General features: G+C 43.4%; 1 protein-coding gene across 1 annotated transcript in view; it reads right to left on the minus strand.

Annotated features, from left to right (window-relative positions):
* rras2 (RAS related 2) overlaps positions 1–16,885 on the minus strand; it is a 33,003-nt gene extending 16,118 nt beyond the window's left edge. Inside the window, exons 1-3 of the mRNA XM_053633998.1 lie at positions 16,509–16,885; positions 14,505–14,606; positions 12,725–12,878 (exon numbers count right to left, since the gene is read on the minus strand). Coding sequence (XP_053489973.1) covers positions 12,725–12,878; positions 14,505–14,606; positions 16,509–16,622 — 370 coding nt within the window. The 5' untranslated portion in view covers positions 16,623–16,885. The remainder of the gene's footprint in view (positions 1–12,724; positions 12,879–14,504; positions 14,607–16,508) is intronic.
* Between the last annotated feature and the right edge of the window lie 3,470 nt (positions 16,886–20,355).

Consider the following 20,355-nt stretch of genomic DNA (forward strand, 5'->3'; position numbering starts at 1 on the left):
TGTGTGTGTGTGAGAGAGAGAGAGAGAGAGTGTGTGTGTGTGTGAGAGAGAGAGAGAGAGAGAGTGTGTGTGTGAGAGAGAGAGAGAGAGAGAGAGAGTGTGTGTGTGTGTGTGTGTGTATGTGTGTGTGTGTGTGAGAGAGAGAGAGAGAGAGAGAGAGAGAGAGTGTGTGAGAGAGAGAGAGAGACACTTGGTGCTCGTAAACAGGGGGTCACTGATTAAAGAGCATTCGCCAGTTTCCATGACAACAGTGTGAGTGTGATGGGAAGCAAAGTGAAGCAGGGCGTCTCTCCGAGTGGAAAAGTCCAGAAGGAAGCTCCACCTACACCGCATGGCAGACAGCCAGCAAGGCATTCTGGGTAATTATGATGTCACAGTGAAGACATTCCCGTCCACCCGGTTGGGACACACACACTCTGCATTCTGACTGTAGCTGAATCCGCTCAGTTCTCTCACTTACATCAGTCTCTTCAACAACACAGTTATCTGTGATAACCTGCACACTTCCTCAGCACACACACACACACACACACACACACAGCTGTGGCTCCAGATGTGCAGACACACCCGTCTGTGTTATCCGAGTGAACAGTACTGCAGTGCTACAGTGGATTACTCTGGATGTTAAATGACGTAGTGTTTGAGATTCTCACAGAGACTCAGATGATTTTATAAAACACTTCATAAATAAACGTCTCCTCAAAATATAATTTATTGATTAAACAAGTTTATTATTAATGAAGTGTGCACTGTACACGTCCCTGTGACTGTCAGAGCTGCTGTTATAGAAAACTAATCAACACCTTCTGACCAATCAGGATGCAGGATTCATCAGCGTGCTGAAATAATAAGCTAACGCACCGCACAGAGAGAAAAAACTAATGGCATTAACTGGTTAACAGATTTTATTTAATTGAACAGTTAAAGATGATCGTGAGTCCTCAAAGCCGCGTTTACCCCACGCCGCGTTTACCCCACGCCGCGTTTACCTCACGCCGCGTTTACCCCACGCCGCGTTTACCCCACGCCGTGACAGACCGCCTGCACGTGTAAAGCTGTGAATGACTGATTTACTCAGACATCACGCTCTTCACACTGCCACACTGAAGCGTTTAAACACATCACTTCTATCAAAATGGATTATATTGTTCGGATGAAAACTTTCTCTCACACACACACACACACACACACACCTGATGTGAGATATGTACACGGTCAGGTGTGTGTTATTTGCTCGCAGGTCACGGACATTTCTCAGCTGTTTGTCATTTTCTGTGTGTGTTTAGTTAAAGCTACACACATATACTGACACACACACACACACACACACACACACACACACACACATAGAGAATCGGAATAAATACTGACAAGTTGTTAAATTTCCGCTGCACTACTAAATCCTCCCTTTGCGACCCTAGACATATTAGTTTAGAATGTTAAGGATTTCCCAGTAGAGAACCGGACGTGGCGATTGGCTGATCAGGAATGACATCATCGCATCATCTTTGAACTTTGTATAATACAGCATTATGCAAGTCTTTGTGATCGAATATCAGCTATATACTAGCTTTGTAAACGGTGTATATAATCTCTATGCTCACCTGTTCCTGACCTTTATAAACATTTTATATCGCTTCTTGGTTTATATACAGTGTCTACAGATATCAGTCGCCATGGTTACGGTACTGTGTTTATCATTTTGGCGTTACTCCCCTCAGTGCTAATTCTCCAGCAGCTTCTTTTTCTATCAAGAGACAAATCTTTATGTTATATGCCCCTCACTTCCCATGGACACACCTGTATATACTCCTCACTGCCGTTTCTGCACACCTGTTATTACTGCTCCTTATAACTATCAATTTACACCGATCATCCTGCTCAAAAGTTTACACCCCCTAGATCTTAACATATTGTGTTGACCTTTACAGACCGCACATTAACTGCGCGGTCCTGTAGGTTCATTCTGTAAAACATCAAGAAAATCAGACCCTACCTCACCGAACAGGCTACACAGATACTAGTCCAGACTCTTGTTATCTCAAAACTGGACTACTGCAACTCTGCGCACTTTGCTTCTCTAGAACTCAATTATAAATCGCGTACGGTAGCACTACTCGTATTGTTCTCCGCTTGATATAACATCGCTTTGCTTATATTTCATCATTTGTAAGTTGCTTTGGATAAAAGCGTCTGCTAAATGAATAAATATAAATGTAAATGTAAATGTGAAGGTTTCATCAGTTCTGCAGGCTCCATGTGCATGTCGTGTGTTCAGGGATGTGAGAACATGACTAAATGATGGATTTTGCTGTGGATGATGTCAGAGGATGACAGTTCTCTAGCGGGACTTGAACACACTCATTCAGGAGTCACTGAGCTGCTTTACACAGAGTGACGCTACACTTCCTGGAAGCTCATGGTGAGATCACTGTCCACTGAGAAGATGAAGAGTCCAGCTGGGTGAATGTGGGACGGTTTAGCTGAAATGACTGGCTTGCTAGTTAGCTTAGCACCTGGCACCTCTACCGGAGTGGGAGGTTATGTACGGGACACATTTTTTGTGCGTTTGGAGTAGAACCTGAGCCTCATCACTCAGCTCTCAGAGTCTTATTTCCTGCAGGAGATTTGCGGTGAGAGACAGACGGGATCAGTCATACACAAACTCCTGGAATAAATACTTCACATGTAGTGAACGTTTTGTTTTTGCGTGGACGGGGTAAACTCTTTCCTGACATGCGTCTCTGCTGCACCCCACATTCCACAGTCCAGGCTCGACACACACATCGTCCTCCACTTCCTGTGGAAACGCCCACTTTTCCCATGAGCTCACACATAGAGTAGAAAGGTCACCGATTCAACAACAACAGCGTGAAGATGGAGAGTGAGCACGTAACGCTAGCTGAATGGTGATTTATCTCACCCCAAACGTCTCGCTCTGAAACCAGCGACAAACACGAGACAGAAATAAAGACATAAAACAACTTCAACGACTCGTTCTCTTCACCTTCCTCAGGAACAATCCAATGTCCCGGATCACAGCCAGAACCTGAGGAGGAGCTCACACAGCTTTCAAACAAACACCTCCTGGAGCAAGTCAGACCAGCAGCGCTAACCATTATCCATTAGCATACACACACATATACACATGCATATACACACACTATCATCACATACACACACATACATATATATACACACACACACACATATACATATACACATACTATCATCACATACACACACATACATATACATATACACACACACCTACATATACACACACGATCATCACATACACACACATACATATATACACACACACACACACACACACATATACACACACTATCACCACATACACATATATACACACACACACACACACACACACATATACACACATATCAACACATACACTATCATCACACACACACACACACACACACTATCATCACATACACACACATACACATATATATATATATATATATTCTCACACACACACACACACACACACACACACACACACACACACTATCATCACACACACACACAAACCAATATCACAGTGTGGGTTCCGATGGTTCAGTGTGGGTTCCGTTCTACATCCATCTGTATCTCCACACATTAACTAAGAATATGGACATGTACACACTGAGACATTCTGCATATGTTCTGGTTCTGATTTAATAAGATCCCAGAGATGGAGTGCTAATCTGTGTGTGAAATAAGATCTGCTGTGTGAGGAAGTAGTGTGAGCCCGATGATTGATTTATGAGAATAATTACACAAATGACTTCATATGGAGTCAAAGTAGAAAACAAAATGTAAAATATAGCTGCAAGCAGCGATGGAGGATTCCTCCTCAAGACTGCGGACCATTTCAACACTGACCTGGTAGAGAACCTTATCCCACAGACGCCACAGCATCCCACAGACAACACATCTCAAAGACACCACATCTCACAGAGGCCACTGCAACCCACAGACGCCGCATCGCACAGACACAGCATCGCACAGACGCAGCATCGCACAGACACAGCAATGCACAGACGCAGCATCCCACAGATGCCACATCTCACAGACGCAACATACCACAGACGCAACATACCACAGACGCAGCATAATCTCACAGACGGATCTCACAGATGCTGCAGCATCTCACAGACAGAGCATCTCACAGACGCAGCATCCCACAGACACAGCATCATCTCACAGACACAGCATCATCTCACAGACGCCGAGGCATCTCACAGACGCCGCATCCCACAGACTCCGCAGCATCCCACAGACGCCGCAGCATCCCACAGACGCCGCAGCATCCCACAGACGCCGCAGCATCCCACAGACGCCGCATCCCACAGACGCTAACATACCACAGATGCCGCAGCATCTCACAGACACAGCATCTCACAGACGCCGCAGCATCTCACAGACACAGCATCTCACAGACGCAGCATCCCACAGACGCTAACATACTACAGATGCCGCAGCATCTCACAGACGCCGCAGCATCTCACAGACACAGCACCTCACAGACTCCGCAGCATCTCACAGACACGGCATCTCACAGACACAGCATCCCACAGACGCTGCAGCACAGATGCCGCGGCATCTCACAGACGCTGCATCCCACAGACTCCGCAGCATCCCACAGACTCCGCAGCATCCCACAGACGCCGCAGCATCTCACAGACGCCGCAGCATCTCACAGACGCTAACATACCACAGACTCCGCAGCATCTCACAGACACCGCAGCATCTCACAGACACAGCACCTCACAGACTCCGCAGCATCTCACAAACACAGCATCTCACAGACGCAGCATCCCACAGATGCCGCAGCATCTCACAGACGCCGCAGCATCTCACAGACGCTAACATACCACAGACGCCGCAGCATCTCACAGATACAAATAAATGTATTTTTTCATCTTACATCCATTTCTCAGATGTGTTACTCAACATTGTCAAGAGTCTTCATATGAACTGGTGATTGAATTGTAGTGTCCATTTTATGACTAGTGGATGTGTGAAACATTATTTTAGCGTTAGCGATAAACTATTATTCTGTTTAATGTCATTGTTTTCAGAAATATGCGGTTGCCATCGCACACTGTAACATTCTGTAGTGTCCTCTTTGTGTGTGGCAAAGATCGAGTCCATAGTTTAATGTTCCATTGATTTATGGACACATTATTGTCCAATATCCAACTTTATTGGACTTATGGGGCGGAGGGAAAAATCACACAGATTTTGGGTGTGGACTATAGCACCACCTATGGGCTCATGTGGGCCCGTCGTGGTGTGGGAGTTACTCGTGGCCTGTAGAATCAATATGCCAAATTTCAAAACTTTTTACCATTCAGGTCTTGAGTTATTGGGCACTTTATGGAGATAAGGAGAATATTAATAATAAGAAGAAGAAGAGTTACTAACAATAACAATAAGTTTTCTCCTGACGGAGAAATCCTGATGATAAGAGTAATTAAAACAGGAAGAGGTTCAATGTGAATCGAGTTCTTAAGATCCATGCAGTAATCTATCCAGATGAGAACCAGCACAATTACCTGTTACAGGTGAATGTGCGCAGATCAGTAAATTCCATTTGATAGCTAAAATGTTTTAATTACACAAAATCTGAACCTTACTGCTGAATATATGACAGTAAACTCCAGATGTGTGAATGTGAGGGTTTCGAGTGAGTGGAGTTCAGGAGGAGCTGCAGGTAAATGAAATACATCATCACTTCAAACAGCCTGCCCATGACCCTGAAGCACAAAGGCATGGTTCCTACTGAGATGAAAGGAGAGAGAGAGTTACTGAGAGACCTCCAGCCCTGTTCCTGCAGACCTTGTGGCATTAAACTTCAATCATTCTGCCCAAAGAACAGCTGGAACCAAACAGAAGTTCCTCTTAGAACTCAGCTGGAGGCCCTAAAAAAAACTACGAAAAAAAAGAGTCCAGCTACAGAGCCGTGTTCAGTGACAGGTCACATGACCACCCCACTGACAGGTAACACGACCACGCCACTGACGGGTCACATGACCACACTACAGTCTGTATTTAATAACATTGAATAAAATGCTCTGTATTGATGGAGAACATCCTTGTGAATGTGACCTGCTTATGAAAACCACACAGCAGGTAAAGAGTTTACTCATGTGATGTTCTTAGAAACTCCACCGCCCCAGAGGCCTCGTTACTGGAGTGGTGTTCATGTTGCTCTAGCTTTTAAATAGTTTTACTGTGAAAACGTTGTTTTTTAACAACAGTAGTTTCTACTGAACATCATCTACAAAACCAGAACTCTGTCCTCAATACAAACATAATGATGAGGTGTTCCTCTCAGTAACAGAACTGTTTTGTTCCTCTGTTCCTGGACTTCCCCTACCATGATCATGACTTTACAGAAGGTGAAGAAAGTCATGTGACCATGTAGTTTAGAAATGCTGTGTTCTTCTATGCGTGTTTAATATATTTGTTATCATTATTTACAGACACCAGTTGTTTCCAACATTTTTTGAAACGTTAATATTGATTTAGAGAACCCGGAAGACCCTCTGAGAACCGCGGTTGTGTCTATTCTAGATTCAGTAGGGGTTAATCAGAGCGTAATCAGACCTACTCATAACAGTGGTCACACTCTTGACCTGATACTAACATACGGATTAAATATAGAAAATATACTAACACTTCCGCAGTCTGAAGTTGTCTCAGACCATCGTCTCATCTCCTTTAAATTGGGTATTGATCATAACATTTGCACCTCGCCTCACTACCGCGTAAAACGTACGTTCACGTCAGATACTGCACAGAGCTTCATCAATAACCTCCCAGAGACATCAGTTATATTTGGATCACTGTCTGATCCGATAGAACTCGATCAGGAGACTGAATGCTTAGAGTCAACGCTCCAATTATTATTACTAACGTAAGGATTATTGACTCTTTCATTTGATGCTCATGTAGATAATATTACTAGGATAGTCTTCCTTCATCTCAGAAATATTTCTAAGATAAGAAATATATTGTCACTACATGATGCAGAAATATTAGTTCATGCTTTCGTCACCTCTAGACTAGATTACTGTAATGCCTTACTGTCTGGATGTTCCAGTAGGAGCATAAACAAACTCCAGTTAGTCCAGAATGCAGCTGCTAGAGTCCTAACTAGAACCAGAAGATACGACCACATCACCCCGATCTTATCCACACTGCACTGGCTCCCAGTGAAATCTCACACTGATTATAAAATACTATTATTGACTGATAAAGCACTGAATGGTGATCTGGGATGTTTGGATGCTGTCCCCCCCACTTTCACACCTTCACCCAGGTGGTGTTGATGGTGGAGTGTCTGGCTGCATTATGTCCCAGGGAGTCCTCATGTCTGTGTTCCCTTCTGGTTCTCCCTTTAAGTTACGCTGTAATAGCTAGTCTTGTCGGAGTCCCTGCTTTCACTCACGCAAAGTACACTGTCCTTAACCATTACAGGGCAATAACCATACCTAATAATCTCTCTCTCTCTCTCTCTCTCTCGCTCTCTCTCTCTCTCTCTGTCGAGATCCACATGATACTCCTGAGATACCAGTGATCCTGACCCCTTCTGCTCTCTGGTCCTGCCTGATCTCTCCTGATGTCCTGCTTCTGGTTGGAGTTCTCATCATTTGGAAGTCACATGCTGCTGCTGAGGATGTCCCACATGGTGCAGTCTAAAGATCACTGAGATTACTGAGGATGGTTCCACTTAAACACCATAAAGATGGCTTTGGGTCACTAAGAACAATTTGCACTCAAGTTTCCATCATTGAACAGTTAATAATTTCAAGACAATAGACTTTAAGTTATAAATATAATGGTTTAAGAAATAACTCTGATGCTCATATTCATAACTTCCTAGTTACACAACTGCACTATTTGAGCATGTAGTATTAGCACATTTATAGAAAGGGTGTATTTATTTATAATCGCACTATCCGGTGTCACCCAGATGAGGACTGGTTCCCTTTTGAGTCCGGTTCCTCTCGAGGTTTCTTCCTCATATCGTCTCAGGGAGTTTTTCCTCACCACGTCTCCTCTGTCTGCTCATTAGGGATAAATTCATACATTTAACATCTATATCCTGAATGTATATATTTCTGTACCGCTGCTCTGGGACAATGTCCACTGTTAAACACGCTACACACACAACACTGAACTGAACTGAGTGTGTGCTGAAGTTAGGAACATGCTCAGAGTGACAGCAGAGGCAGTAGTGTAACGTGTTTATAGTAGGACTCAATCAAACACGAGAAACAGGAGGTGCGGGGATTCAGAAAAGAAAGGAGGAGACAGTAACAGACGGAAATCTGTATTTCGATAAAGCAGTGGTGAGGGAACGGTCCGATCGGAGAACATTACAGCTCTGAACCTGAGCCGTGGCTGCTTGTGAAGGATGTGAACATGAGGCTGTGTCCGAGTTCCTCTTCAGAGAAATCCGATCAAATCAAATCAAACATATTTTATGAACAACACTGGATGAGGCCGTGCCTGAGCAGATGTTCAGTGTCCAGGATGTGGAGCTGCTCAGGCTCAGTGTTCGTGTGAGATATAGTCAGGAACCTATCCAGCCTCTTCTAAACACAAACAGGTATTTAATATTCGTCCTAAAGCATGTCACAGTGCTGCATTCAGACTCTTTCAGAAGGATGTTCAGTTCAGGAGGATGTTCAGTTCAGGAGGATGACTGCTTTGTTCCCCGCTGTGGGTTAAACTGATCTTCAGATGAATGAGCTCTGCATTTGGCTCTGTGACAGAAACGCAGCTCCGTTACCGTTTTTGGCCTCAGCGCTCCGACAGCACAAACTCTATTACAGCACCAGACTGAGCCTCATAAATAAGCAGGAATGGCCTCGGAGTCAGAGCAGAGCGGCTGTCCTTACAAGACCTCCACTGTGGCACCAAGACAAGAAAAGGTGTCGCAGTCCGAATGAAGACAGGGGGTAGTACAGTCTTGCCCCTGTAATCTCCTGAAAGCAAAAGCTATTAGCTCATACTCAGTGGATTGTTTTGCTATGAAGTACGTTTCTTCAGTTCTCAGTGACTACAGCGCTATAAATGGTGTACAGATGAAATAAAGCTCCAGGAATGAAACGGTTTTGTTGGACATTGTGCCAGACACTTATCACGCACACTCGTACAAGGCTGATATGTGCTTGCTCCTGCCAACACAAAACATTCCACCATGGGTTCTGGGAGGCCGAGCGGTGTTACACAGCCGCATGGTGGAAGGAGACAGCAGCTGAGCCGTGTTCTCCTCGGGCTGATGCACTTCCATCACCTGCTAGGATGAGGCTCTTCACCCCTGTGATCTACACCACTCTACCACAGCTGCAGAGATTTAACAAATAAACATCAGCTCAGTTCAAATCAAACGTCTGTCTCTCTCTCACGGTGCCGTCATAAAGCCTCCATGTGACCATTCAGCTCCTCGGGCAAACCGGACCCGATCAAACCCGGCGTCGTGTCTCGGCTCCACGTCTCACGGACAATTTCTCCAGCTTTATGAGAAGCAGAAAAAACCGGAACAATCTGAAAAACTGAGCTTCATCATAAAGTCGATGATGTGTAAAGAGAGTGAAAATGCTTTTTCAAACGTCCTTACGTAATTACAGCTCGTCGCCATCTCTGGAAAAATTCTGCATCGACGCGCGTTTCATAATCGGACTTTTCTATCGGCTTTTTATAGGAAAATATCAACGATACTAAATATTTATTATGAAAAACAAACAGAACACACTGTTCGCTTCCAGATTAAAAAAACGACGACGTGTGTACACAGAGCTAACGTAGTCTGATGTGAGGGGGCAGTGGTGCTCGGGGTTAAAGGCTCTGGGTAACTGATCAGACGGTCAGGAGTTCGAGCCCCAGCACTGACAAGCTGCCGCTGTTGGGCCCCTGAGCGAGGCCCTTAACCCTCAGCTGTCTGCCAGATGCTGTAAACGTAATGTAATGTAAATGTGAGGATGTTATTGTGTTGATGTGTGTTGCTGTGTTTGTGTATTTACCTGGCTGTGATGCTCAGCGTTCAGGATACACTGCTAATTAACACAGGAGGATTAAGATTATTATAAACACCAATTTAAACAAATCTGAATCTGAGATGTTTTCTGTAAACATGGCAGAATGGATTTTTTTTTGCTGTGAGTGCATGAAAGCGTTTTTGGTAGTAAAAGACGTTAGTGTGATGGTGAAGGTGTGAGCTCGGTGTCTGCACTGCACACGAGTAAACAGGATATCTCAGACGCAGAAATACCAAGCACACCAAAGCCACAAGATGCACGACTTGGAGCCAGACGCAGACGAGACCCGCGTGGGTGCAAATCAAACACGCCTCGTGGAAAACACGTCCTCTAAACACTCTAAACACCCTACACATGCTACACACTCCCTACCTTATCTACGAATACACACACACACACACACACACACATTAAACAGAGTGGAACGTGGAACTCAAACCTTCCACATCTGTACATACAGAACCTGCTGCGGTGTGAAACCCACAAACCCATGAAGTGCAGAACCAGCATGTCCTACTTCCAGGAAAGTTCACTAACCCCTGGAGAGCGGAGTGTGTATCCTGCACAGAGCGGAGTGCTCACGCTGATGCGTACAGGAAGTGAACCGAGACAACATACAAAACAATGGTGTTTTAAAGGCTTTAAGGCCACGGGGAGGTTCAGGCCTGATGGAGTATTTTTAAACACGTGGGTGGAGATCCTCTTTCACAATCACTGTTTAGGAAGTTCCCCTTTTTCCCACCACTACTGAGTACTGGGACACCCCCCAAACAATACGGCTTCATTAATGCCAGTACTTAACACCTGAAAGGCTGCGATCCAATTTATTTGTTTTATTATTGCGATTAATTCTGTGATCATGTTTCTGTGCATTTTATCAACTTTATTAACTCAATTTTTCTTAAACCCTGAACAAATCCATATCAGTTTGTGTTTACAGCACGTCTGATCCTCCATGAACAACCGTTATTGGACTTTTAGTATTAAACCGGTTTTATTTTAGTCACACGGTTTGGGAATGGATCGGTTCTGCGTGTTCACACGGAGAGAACCGGGATCGCTGTGGTGTTTACTGAGTCTGTTCTACGAGGTTCTACAACCTTGCTCTGTTCTTCTACAATCTAGACCCTGTTCATAATATTAACACTCAGCCGTGTGTGAGAAATCAACAGGTGGGCTAAAACCAACACACACACACACACACACACACACACACTAAGTGTGTGAACAGAGCAGCTGCTTTAACCTTCAGATCAGAGTCAAGCTACAAAAGCACAGGAACACTCCAATTAAACATTATCCATTATACAAAGATCAGTTTCCTTTCGTATGCGTGTATATATATAGTGTGTGTGTGTGTGTGTGTGTGTGTGTGTGCGCGATTCCACACACATCCACACCCCCGTCAGCGCCATATCCACCCCACCCTCACCCCCATATCCCCATATCCACCCCACCCTCACCCCCATATCCCCCCCACCCTCACCCCCATATACTCATGTCCACCCCACCCTCACCCCCATATACCCATATCCACCCCACCCTCACCCCCATATCCCCATATCCACCCCACCCTCACCCCCATATCCCCCCCACCCTCACCCCCATATCCCCCCCACCCTCACCCCCATATACTCATATCCACCCCACCCTCACCCCCATATACCCATATCCACCCCACCCTCACCCCCATATACCCATATCCACCCCACCCTCACCCCCATATACCCATATCCACCCCACCCTCACCCCCATATCCACCCCACCCTCACCCCCATATCCACCCCACCCTCACCCCCATATCCACCCCACCCTCACCCCCATATCCACCCCACCCTCACCCCCATATCCACCCCACCCTCACCCCCATATCCACCCCACCCTCACCCCCATATCCACCTCACCCTCACCTCCATATCCACCCCACCCTCACCCCCATATCCACCCCACCCTCACCCCCATATACCCATATCCACCCCACCCTCACCCCCATATACCCATATCCACCCCACCCTCACCCTCACCCCCATATACCCATATCCACCCCACCCTCACCCCCATATACCCATATCCACCCCACCCTCACTCCCATATCCGCATATCCACCCCACCCTCACCCCCATATACCCATATCCACCCCACCCTCACCCCCATATACCCATATCCACCCCACCCTCACCCCCATATCCACCCCACCCTCACCCCCATATCCACCCCACCCTCACCCCCATATACCCATATCCACCCCACCCTCACCCCCATATACCCATATCCACCCCACCCTCACCCCCATATACCCATATCCACCCCACCCTCACCCCCATATACCCATATCCACCCCACCCTCACTCCCATATCCGCATATCCACCCCACCCTCACCCCCATATACCCATATCCACCCCACCCTCACACCCATATCCACCCCTCCCTCACCCCCATATCCACCCCACCCTCACCCCCATATCCGCATATCCACCCCACCCTCACCCCCATATACCCATATCCACCCCACCCTCAGCCCCATATCCCCATATCCACCCCACCCTCACCCCATATACCCATATCCACCCCACCCTCACCCCCATATACCCATATCCACCCCACCCTCACCCCCATATCCACCCCACCCTCACCCCCATATCCACCCCACCCTCACCCCCAACCCTGCAGCGGGAAATAGAGCGTCCTGGACTCGGACAATAATGAATCTGTCTGCTGGCTCCATCAGCGTTCTGTTGTGTGACATCATCATCATCATCATCATCATCATCATCATCAGGACAGATTACAGACGCTGGAGTTATCTTTACCTAAACACACAGCAAACCAGACAACAAATTCATAAGCTGTGTTTATCCACATTCAGTTTTACACTCTACTTTTACTTTCTTTCATGAAAGGCAAGAAACTGAAACAGGACGCACCCCTCACATGTTCTCGCTTTTTTATCACAAACAACGAGTGAAGATTCAGATCCAAAAACACGTCTGAGCCGGTGATCAGAAAACCTGCAGCTGAGCGCTTCACCCGAGCTTATTAAATAAAATCTCAGAGCCACAGCGTTCCTTCAGCATGACCTCAAACTTCAGTAATGAAAACCATGCAGTCTCTCTCTTTCTCTCTCTCTCTCTCACACACACACACACACACTCACTCTCACACACACTCACAGGAAATACTGCCCACTAGCTACAGGTGCTAATATTAACTAGCATGTGATCATTCCTCCACATGAAAGCACCACTGAGACCTGAGCCTGACCTCATCTCCACATTCTGCTGAAAAAAGAAAGAAAAAGAAATAAAATCCTAACATTTACTCTCCAGAACAAAGTCATTATTTTACATTTACATCCTTATCCAGAGAGACTTACATTTCTCTCCTTTAAACAGGGGTTAGTGAGGGTTTACTATTTACTGAGGGTTAAGGGCCTTGCTCAGGGGCCCAGCAGGGGCAGCGCTGGGGTTAGAACTCATGACCGTACCATTACTAATCCAATATATAACTACAATAAAATTAACAAACCTGCAGTTACTCCACTGAAACGGAAAAAGCTTGTTAAGTTCCCTTGCTGTATTTTTAACGTTGTGTGAGTAAAATGGAAGAAAATCAAACGCTGCATTTTAATCTCTTCATTATTCGAAAATATATTTTTGCTGTACTCATAATTATAAACACCTGAGCGCTGTGACTTCTCAGTCTGAAAGTGAAACAGGTAGTGAAACGGGGCGACGCTTCTCTCTCACGGCCGAAACACCATTATTAAACCGTCTTTATTGAAGAGATCGAACCGAACCCGTGTTTTATTTCTGTAAAGCTGCTTTGAGACAATGTCTATTGTAAAAAGCGCTATACAAATCAAATTGAATTGAATTCAACCCCCGACGCCACACGGCAACGAGGACATCGCTGTGATGTCCCCGTGAGATCCTCTGAACTGACTCGCTCACTCGGACGGCGTCGGGTCATTACTCACTGTACTGGATGCAGCACCATCAGAACTGTACTAATGAAACCGTGTTCAACCCAAAACAAACATCAGCTCTTCCTAACGACATACATCATGAACTTATAAACATACTACACGTAATACGACGTTCGGAAACATTACACAAACCTGCCGAAGCTCTGCGGCCTGCTTTCTTTACTCAAAGCAGATTTTGCCTTCTAAAAGAAATTCATTCAGATTTAAATCAATTATTTATTTATATTACTTCTTTTAACAATTTTAACAATGGATATTGTTAATTATATTGTTAATGACAATATAATTGTTAATAATTTAGATCCGTAATGAACAAGCCAGAGGCGACCCGAAACGAGCCAAAACCGAGAGAAGAACCAGGATTCAGGATTCCAGCTGAATCACTTACATCGGTTTCAAAATTCATGTCATTACTTTCCTACTAAATATTGACACAATAATAAACACTGACACAGATCACACAGTTCATCTCAGCGTTTCCCCAAAACACCACGCACGCCTCTGGAGGACCAGCAGGAACTTCCTCTTCCGGAGGTTCTGCTTTCTCCCGGGCCTTTAACCCGACACACTCGAACATAACGTAATCAGTTCTTTTAAACAACATGGTGTCTGTAGCAGCATGTCTGTGATCCGTCCTATAACGCATTACTGACACGGAGAAAAAAAACTTCTTCAAAAAACCTCAGAATAAAAATCAGAAGTAAAGAAACACGAAGCTTTAACAAAAGAAACGTCTGAGGAGAAAAAAACGTCTCAGTCACGTCTCAGTCACAAGATTCGCCTCTGGTCATCAAACACGGATTCATAAAGGACGGACTGATTCAGTCCAAACATACAAACAGCTTTTCATTCTGATTTACACCGCAGAGATTAGACTTCAGCTGCGTCTCCGAGTCTTTACGAAAAGATTATTTCATTAAACACAACAACAACTCGGACAACACAACATGCATTTCATTCACTTTAAATACATTCTTTATTATTATTATTATTATTATTATCATCATCATCATCTCATTAGAAATCTACACTGAAAGTGCTTGAGACATTTTCCGTGTGTGGATATAAAATGTCCAGATCCTGATCATCGCTTCATTTTTGGAATGAAGTTCTTTACAGGTTCAAATTTTACTTTTAGGGAAATTTGTATATATGTATAAATATTACTATACATTGCTATAAAAACATCATCATCATTATGGTTCGTGTTGTTATGAGGTTTTTGGATGCTCTGGGACATTTAGAGCTCGACACAGAACACAATTAGATATTTAATTATTTAAAAAAAATATATAAAACAGTGTAAGGAAGATGTAGACGTTTATCTGAAGTTATTAATATACTAATAAACAGAAGAAGGCAGTTTTTTAATCTACTGTGAAATGTTTCCACATCAAACATGTTTCCAGTAAATCGCTTTTCACGAGACAGTAACACAGTAACCAAGGCACACGGAAACACACACACACACACACACACACACACACACACTGTAGTCTAAATTAAGTTGAATGCATCACCGCAGACTAAAAACAGCAGTGAGATAAAGAGTGCACTGTCTAGAGATCACTACAAAGGCAAAAAGGGAGCAAACTGCTCAGAGAACCCAGTGCCAAAACTTCTAAAAGAACCTAAGGAACCTATAACGCACTCGTGATTTCTCTCTCAGCCTCAGCACATGGATCACAGACTCATTTCCCCTCAGTGTCCGTGAGCAGAGTCAAACTCTGAGCCGGGTTTGGGCCAGAATGTCACACATCAGCACTAAGAAGAGAAGTGAAGTGACTCACTCTGTATTACACCTGAGGGAACACCGAGCACATCATTTATAATATTATAATCATCTACTCCACATTGCTATTTCATAATCATCTACTCCACATTGCTATTTCATAATCATCTACTCCACATTGCTATTTCATATTCATCTACTCCACATTTAAATAAAATTCAGATAAACATGAAGTATAAATATGTGGGGAAATAAACAACAAAAATAACTCAATAACACCAAGTGTTCATCCAAATTCCCAAACCATGTTTACCCACTGTACAGACTCTGTCTGTGTGTGTGTGTGTGTGTGTGTGTGTGTGTTCAGGTGTACTGGGCCAACAAAACCTATTCTGATTCTGGTATACAGGAGGGAAGGAAGGGAAAGTGGACATGGGTGTAGGCAATTTTGGCGGAGAATCAGGGGAAAACGAACACGAACACACACACACACACACACACACACACACACACACACACACACACACACACACACAGAGCACATAAATTAACAAATCCCAGCCAACAAACAACAAGAAGGATGATGATAAATTGGTAGCAGTAAAGTTTACAGTTCAGTGTGTAACTAGAAGAGAACACATTCACACATCTCCAGCCTGCACACTCAGCACACACAGGGAGATTAATGTGGATTATTCACCTGAATGAACGGGATTAATAAACCGGATTGTTTACCTGAATGAACTGGATGGTTAATGCGGATTTTCCCACGCCGCCTCCTCCCACCACCACGAGTCGGTACTTCTCCTGCACCGCGCCGTCCTTCCAGCCCGCCATCGGGGACGCGCCGCGCGCTCTCGCCTTCGCCTTCTCCTTCTCCCTCTCTCTCTCTCTCTCTCTCTCTCTCGGGCCTGGGGAGGAGGAAACGCCGCGTAAATTACACAGAAAAACTCAGACCGAAGCTCAAAAACAGCGAGAATGACTCCGAGAGCACGGCGTTGTGGAAGCGCATTGGCGACCTCTCTCTCTCTCTCTCTCTCCTCTATCTGTCCCTCTGTCTGTCCGCCTCTCACACTGACACACTGCGCTGGGGAGGAGCCGTGAGAGTGCTTACAGCTGCAGCCGCTAGAGGGCGGACTTTTCCCCCGCTCCCACCCCCCACCCCTCCCCCCCCCCACCCCCACCCCTCCCCCCCCCACCCCCCCCCCCCCCGTCTCCATTCAAAGTCAAAAGGTTGCTTTATTGGCATGAAAATATTAACATTTGTATTGTATTGGGTATAGTGTATATATTGTGTATAAGGAGTATAGGATGTAGAGTATATAAGGGGTACAGGATATAGAGTGTGTAAGGGATATAGAATATATAAGGGGTATAGGATATATAGTGTATAAGGGGTATAGGATATAGAGCAGGGGTTCCCAAACTTTTCCAGGGCAAGGCCCCCCAAATGGCATTACCATGTCTTTAAAACACATTAAAAATACAGACATCTGAATATATCCCCCCTCTTTTTTTATTAATAATTACATCTTGCATCTTTACATTACATTAGATTAGGAATTGATTGTGTGTGTGTGGTTGTCTGAGAGTGAGAAAGAGAAAATCATGTATTTATTTATTTTTCACACCAAATTGTTGAGGCCCCCCAGGCGCCCCCTGGTGGCCCCCAGGCCGCGGCCCCCACTTTGAAAACCACTGATATAGAGTATATAAGGGGTATAAGATATATAGTGTATAAGGGGTATAGGATATAGTGTGTATAAGGGGTATAGGATATAGAGTGTATAAGGGGTATAGGATATATAGTGTATAACGGGTATAGGATATATAGTATATAAGGGGTATAGGATATAGAGTGTATAAGAGGTATAGGATATAGGGTGTATAAGGGGTATAGGATATATAGTATATAAGGGGTATAGGATATAGAGTGTATAAGGGGTATAGGATATAGAGTGTATAAGGGGTATAGGATATAGAGTGTATAAGGGGTATAGGATATATAGTGTATAAGGGGTATAGGATATATAGTATATAAGGGGTATAGGATATAGAGTGTATAAGGGGTATAGGATATAGAGTGTATAAGCGGTATAGGATATAGAGTATATAAGGGGTATAGGATATATAGTGTATAAGGGGTATAGGATATAGAGTGTATAAGGGGTATAGGATATACAGTATATAAGGGGTATAGGATATATAGTGTATAAGGGGTATAGGATATATAGTATATAAGGGGTATAGGATATAGAGTGTATAAGGGGTATAGGATATAGAGTGTATAAGCGGTATAGGATATAGAGTATATAAGGGGTATAGGATATATAGTGTATAAGGGGTATAGGATATAGAGTGTATAAGGGGTATAGGATATACAGTATATAAGGGGTATAGGATATATAGTGTATAAGGGGTATAGGATATAGAGTGTATAAGGGGTATAGGATATAGAGTGTATAAGGGGTATAGGATATATAGTGTATAAGGGGTATAGGATATAGAGTGTATAAGGGGTATAGGATATAGAGTGTATAAGAGGTATAGGATATATAGTGTATAAGGGGTATAGGATATATAGTATATAAGGGGTATAGGATATAGAGTGTATAAGGGGTATAGGATATAGAGTGTATAAGCGGTATAGGATATAGAGTATATAAGGGGTATAGGATATATAGTGTATAAGGGGTATAGGATATAGAGTGTATAAGGGGTATAGGATATACAGTATATAAGGGGTATAGGATATATAGTGTATAAGGGGTATAGGATATAGAGTGTATAAGGGGTATAGGATATAGAGTGTATAAGGGGTATAGGATATATAGTGTATAAGGGGTATAGGATATAGAGTGTATATGGGGTATAGGATATAGAGTGTATAAGAGGTATAGGATATAGAGTGTATAAGAGGTATAGGATATATAGTGTATAAGGGGTATAGGATATATAGTATATAAGGGGTATAGGATATATAGTGTATAAGGGGTATAGGATATAGAGTGTATAAGAGGTATAGGATATAGAGTGTATAAGGGGTATAGGAAATATAGTGTATAACGGGTGTAGACTATAGAGTATATAAGGGGTATAGGATATATAGTATATAAGGGGTATAGGATATAGAGTATATAAGGGGTATAGGATATAGAGTGTATAAGGGGTATAGGATATAGAGTATATAAGGGGTATAGGATATATAGTGTATAACGGGTGTAGGCTATAGAGTGTATAAGAGGTACAGGATATATAGTGTATAAGGGGTATAGTATATGTAGGGGTAGAATATAGGATATACAGTATATAAGGGGTTTAGGATATATAGTGTATAATGGGTGTAGGCTATAGAGTGTATAAGGGGTATAGGATATATAGTGTATAAGGGGTATAGTATATGTAGGGGTAGAATATAGGATATACAGTATATAAGGGTTTTAGGATATAGAGTATATAAGGGGTAGAGTATATGTAGGGGTAGAATATAGGATATACAGTATATAAGGGTTTTAGGATATAGAGTATATAAGGGGTAGAGTATATGTAGGGGTGGAATATAGGATATACAGTATATAAGGGGTTTAGGATATAGAGTATATAAGGGGTAGAGTATATGTAGGGGTAGAATATAGGATATACAGTATATAAGGGTTTTAGGATATAGAGTATATAAGGGGTAGAGTATATGTAGGGGTAGAATATAGGATATACAGTATATAAGGGGTTTAGGATATAGAGTATATAAGGGGTAGAGTATATGTAGGGGTGGAATATAGGATATACAGTATATAAGGGGTTTAGGATATAGAGTATATAAGGGGTAGAGTATATGTAGGGGTGGAATATAGGATATACAGTATATAAGGGGTTTAGGATATAGAGTATATAAGGGGTAGAGTATATGTAGGGGTGGAATATAGGATATACAGTATATAAGTGGTTTAGGATATAGAGTATATAAGGGGTAGAGTATATGTAGGGGTAGAATACAGGATATAGGAGTCATAGGCAGCTGCCTAAGGAGTCACCATATTTGGGGCGCCACCCCACCGAATCTGATTAACAGTACCAAGCCACATTTAACGTTCCTCATGTCTTTCATTACCTCAGAAAATTTGTTTGGTCAAATTGGTTTGTTAGCGCTCCCTAGTGCCGATGTAAATAAGCGACAGTGTGTGCAAGGCTGTATTAAGTGTAACACGACACTCATCACCGGTGTTTTTTTTTCATAATTAAAAAGTACATCATAGTTATCAGTCATCACCGTTGGTGTGTGTGTGTGACTGTCAGTGATGATGTCAGTTTTTACTGCATTATGGACAACAATGATCATGGCGTATTGTTTGCTGATGACGTATTACCAGCAGGAGAAATCAGGATTGTTAGTTCAGATGGAAAATGAAGCGACAAAAAACCATCTGGAGCTCAATTTCGAAAAAAGAAAAAAGAAGAAAAGACAAGTGTGAAAAAACAAAATTAAGCTTATTACAAATTTCTATATGATTTGTCATTTTTGTGGTGTTATATTATTTAGATAACGGAGTTACAGCGAAGACCGGGATTGGTT

The sequence above is a fragment of the Ictalurus furcatus genome, chromosome 10 (genome assembly GCF_023375685.1).
Source record: "Ictalurus furcatus strain D&B chromosome 10, Billie_1.0, whole genome shotgun sequence".
In the NCBI taxonomy this organism is placed as follows: Eukaryota; Metazoa; Chordata; class Actinopteri; order Siluriformes; family Ictaluridae; genus Ictalurus; species Ictalurus furcatus.